Genomic DNA, 3,083 nt, shown 5'->3' on the forward strand with positions numbered 1-3,083 from the left:
TCACTTTAATTATTAAAATCACAGAGTAAAATGTGTTATTGTGAACGTACAATTTGTGTATGTTGGATATTTGTAAGACGCCGACTACACTACTACAGGTATGCTGGTGGTTATACTTTTTAAAAATAGATAAAAAGGATTACTAAGCTATTTATTATCTTTGGAAGACAGGAAATTTCCGCATTTCTACTACTAGTATATAAAGGATTAAACTTTTTTAAACATATTTTAAAGTATGATAATTGTATTGTAGTTTAATGTTTAATCTACAGAAGGAGTTGAACAGCCATATACTACCATGTTGTAAATTGCAATCCTATGATTTTTGGTCCAGCAATAAGGTAGATAATTTTTGTTATTTTAAATTTTAAATTTAATAATAATTTGTATACCTACGTATATCATTATTATTTATTGACCTGGATTTCACTATTGCTGTTGCAGATAAGTGATAACTTTAACATGCAATAACATATTGAAAATAGATAATAGATATTATATACTTGTAGGAAACGTTAATTATTAGGTATGATTTAATTGTTGACCTATTATTCGAATGCGTGTTTTCTAATTTTTTTTTTTATTGTTCCTTAAACCCGGCATCATCTTTGGTCATTATCTGTTTGTAGGGTAGTATTGTGGTGGTGGTAGAGTTTCGAACGGTGAGCTTTTATACGCGAGGGTTTGTGTTTGGCAGAATTTTTAAGTGGGCACCCGTAGGTATCTGCCATGCACAGGTGGGGGATGGCGGCCTTTCTCTCCGGACACCGTGACTACCCGAAAAAAAATGCTGCTCATAGCCGGGATCGAACCAGCATCGGTGCGCGTCGCAACCGACTCCTTAGTCCACTCGGCCATTCCGTCTCCAAAATTATAATTGTAGACGCTTAATTATGCATTTGAATTATGAACAATTATAGTGGTTGTTTATCAAACGTATTATTCTACCACTATATTTAAAGTAAAATGAAAATTTGGCCCTAATCTGTCCTGACTCAGTTAAGTTAAGTTAAGTATTTTTTTTCGATTAAATTAAAAGTTAAGTTAATAGGCATTTTTAATGCACCAGTTTAAGTTAACACTTGACATCAATTAATAAGTTAAGTTGAGAATAAAAAAAAAATTAATTTATGAGGTATTATTTAATACATATATATTATCTATGATAATCATTATTCATTATTGTACTAATAAAAAAATAATTAAAAACTAATGAGTAATGAATAGGAATTGTGATTTATGAATATTATAATTCATGGCATCAATGTCTTCATACATTGACTTATGTTACCCTTATATTAATATTAATTATAAGTAACTTATTAATACAATATATTAGTTTTTATCTTTAAACATTTATACGAAGTTCATTATAAATCTTATTTTTTTTCTGATAATATTTTATGTATTCTGCAAATTTATAATAATTATTATAAACCGAAAATCCGTAATATACAAAATATTTTTCTGTATAATAGGAATATTCAAAATGAACTTAATTGGAAAAATAAAGAAAAATATGAGTTGATTTTAAATCAATGTAGAGGCAAATGAGTTAAGTTAAAGTTAAGTTATAGTTAAGACACTGAACTAGTAAGTTAAATTTATAAGTTAAAACTAACTTAACTTTAACTTAACTTCTAAGTTATTAACTCGTTAATGTCCAGACTTGAGTTTATATAGTATATAGAATATAATATATATGATATATATATTATACAAAATTAAACAAAAAAAAATACATGTTATTGTCAACGTTTGATATCAGTGCTGGCGAAACAGAACTCTAATTTTCATGAACAATATGTACACAACAATTAATTCCATATCAAAATTAATTAGGTTGCTGTAACGGGTAATATATTATTATCTAAATAGTATCTACAGCATCAATACTAAAAACAAGGTCAATAAATAATAATTAAATGTATGCGATTATTAAAAGTACAACCATCGGACCTTTAATAATTTGACTCTGAATAATAGTAGAACAACAAACTGCATTGATGCGTATTTGGGTGTAATATTTTAGACCAAAAATGAAGTGTTTATTTTATCTTCTTGTTTTTGTAACTATTGTTATTTCGGATACACCAAGTAAACCTTTGTTTTTACCACAATTACCGGTTGTAAGTTCCTAATTTGGTATATCTGTCAATAAAGCAACTATCACATTGTACCAAAAAAATTTCCTCTAATTCTATATACAATATACCACGTATAATATGATACAGCTTAAAACGATTTTATAATTTTCTTCAGGGTGAATACAAAATAAATATCTTAGCATTGATACGTTGTGAATTATCGACTGACGAATTAAAATTTAATTATCACCTAAGCAAAACGTCCGTCAACACCACAGAAATTAAAGGAAACACAACCTTAATTGAACCACTTGATGATTCTTTTAATGTAAGTATAGTTATTGTTATTAAATTGTATATTTTCTCTTGAAGTAAGTGTGGTTGTTATAATTATTAAACTATCTATGGTATAATATAGATTTATTGTTGAACAAATTGCAAATATGTGTTTTCAGATACCTACCTAATTCACCAAAAGTACTTACCAAATACATTAATTTCTTAAGTAGTTGTTAAATTTTATCGTATAATAATATGCTGGTCTATCTGATTTTAGCAAAAAATATTAAAATTGATTTCTTTATAGGTTGAGATCAATTTGGCGGTAAAAGATTCTGTTGGTGGTTGGAGGGATAATGCTCATATTTTTAAGACACCTAAAGCTTGCTCGTCATTGAAAATGTGGGCGGGAAAATTCTGGAAACCACTGATGGAAACCATAGGAATGCACAATCATAATTGTCCTATTCCCGCGGTATGTATTATATAAAGAAAAAATATATCAATATCAATTTAGTATAATATATAAAAATTAAATATAAAATATTCATTAAATATTATAAATTTATAACTATATAATAATATCAAGGTATTTATTTGATAAGAATTTAATACGAGAAACTATAAAATGTTCATAAAAACCTACATCAATATATGATAGTATTATATAATACATAGGTTTGTTCTAAAATCAAAATTCAGTATAATATAATTATT

General features: G+C 26.8%; 1 protein-coding gene across 1 annotated transcript; it reads left to right on the forward strand.

Annotated features, from left to right (window-relative positions):
• Positions 1-2,039: 2,039 nt before the first annotated feature.
• On the forward strand, positions 2,040-2,856 carry LOC107883222. Its single transcript, XM_016802851.1, has 3 exons — positions 2,040-2,129; positions 2,263-2,415; positions 2,674-2,856. Exons 1-3 carry the CDS (start codon positions 2,040-2,042, stop codon positions 2,854-2,856), a joined length of 426 nt encoding a protein of 141 aa, XP_016658340.1.
• The last annotated feature ends 227 nt before the right edge of the window (positions 2,857-3,083 follow it).

Source organism: Acyrthosiphon pisum, chromosome X, assembly GCF_005508785.2.
Source record: "Acyrthosiphon pisum isolate AL4f chromosome X, pea_aphid_22Mar2018_4r6ur, whole genome shotgun sequence".
Classification (NCBI taxonomy): domain Eukaryota; kingdom Metazoa; phylum Arthropoda; class Insecta; order Hemiptera; family Aphididae; genus Acyrthosiphon; species Acyrthosiphon pisum.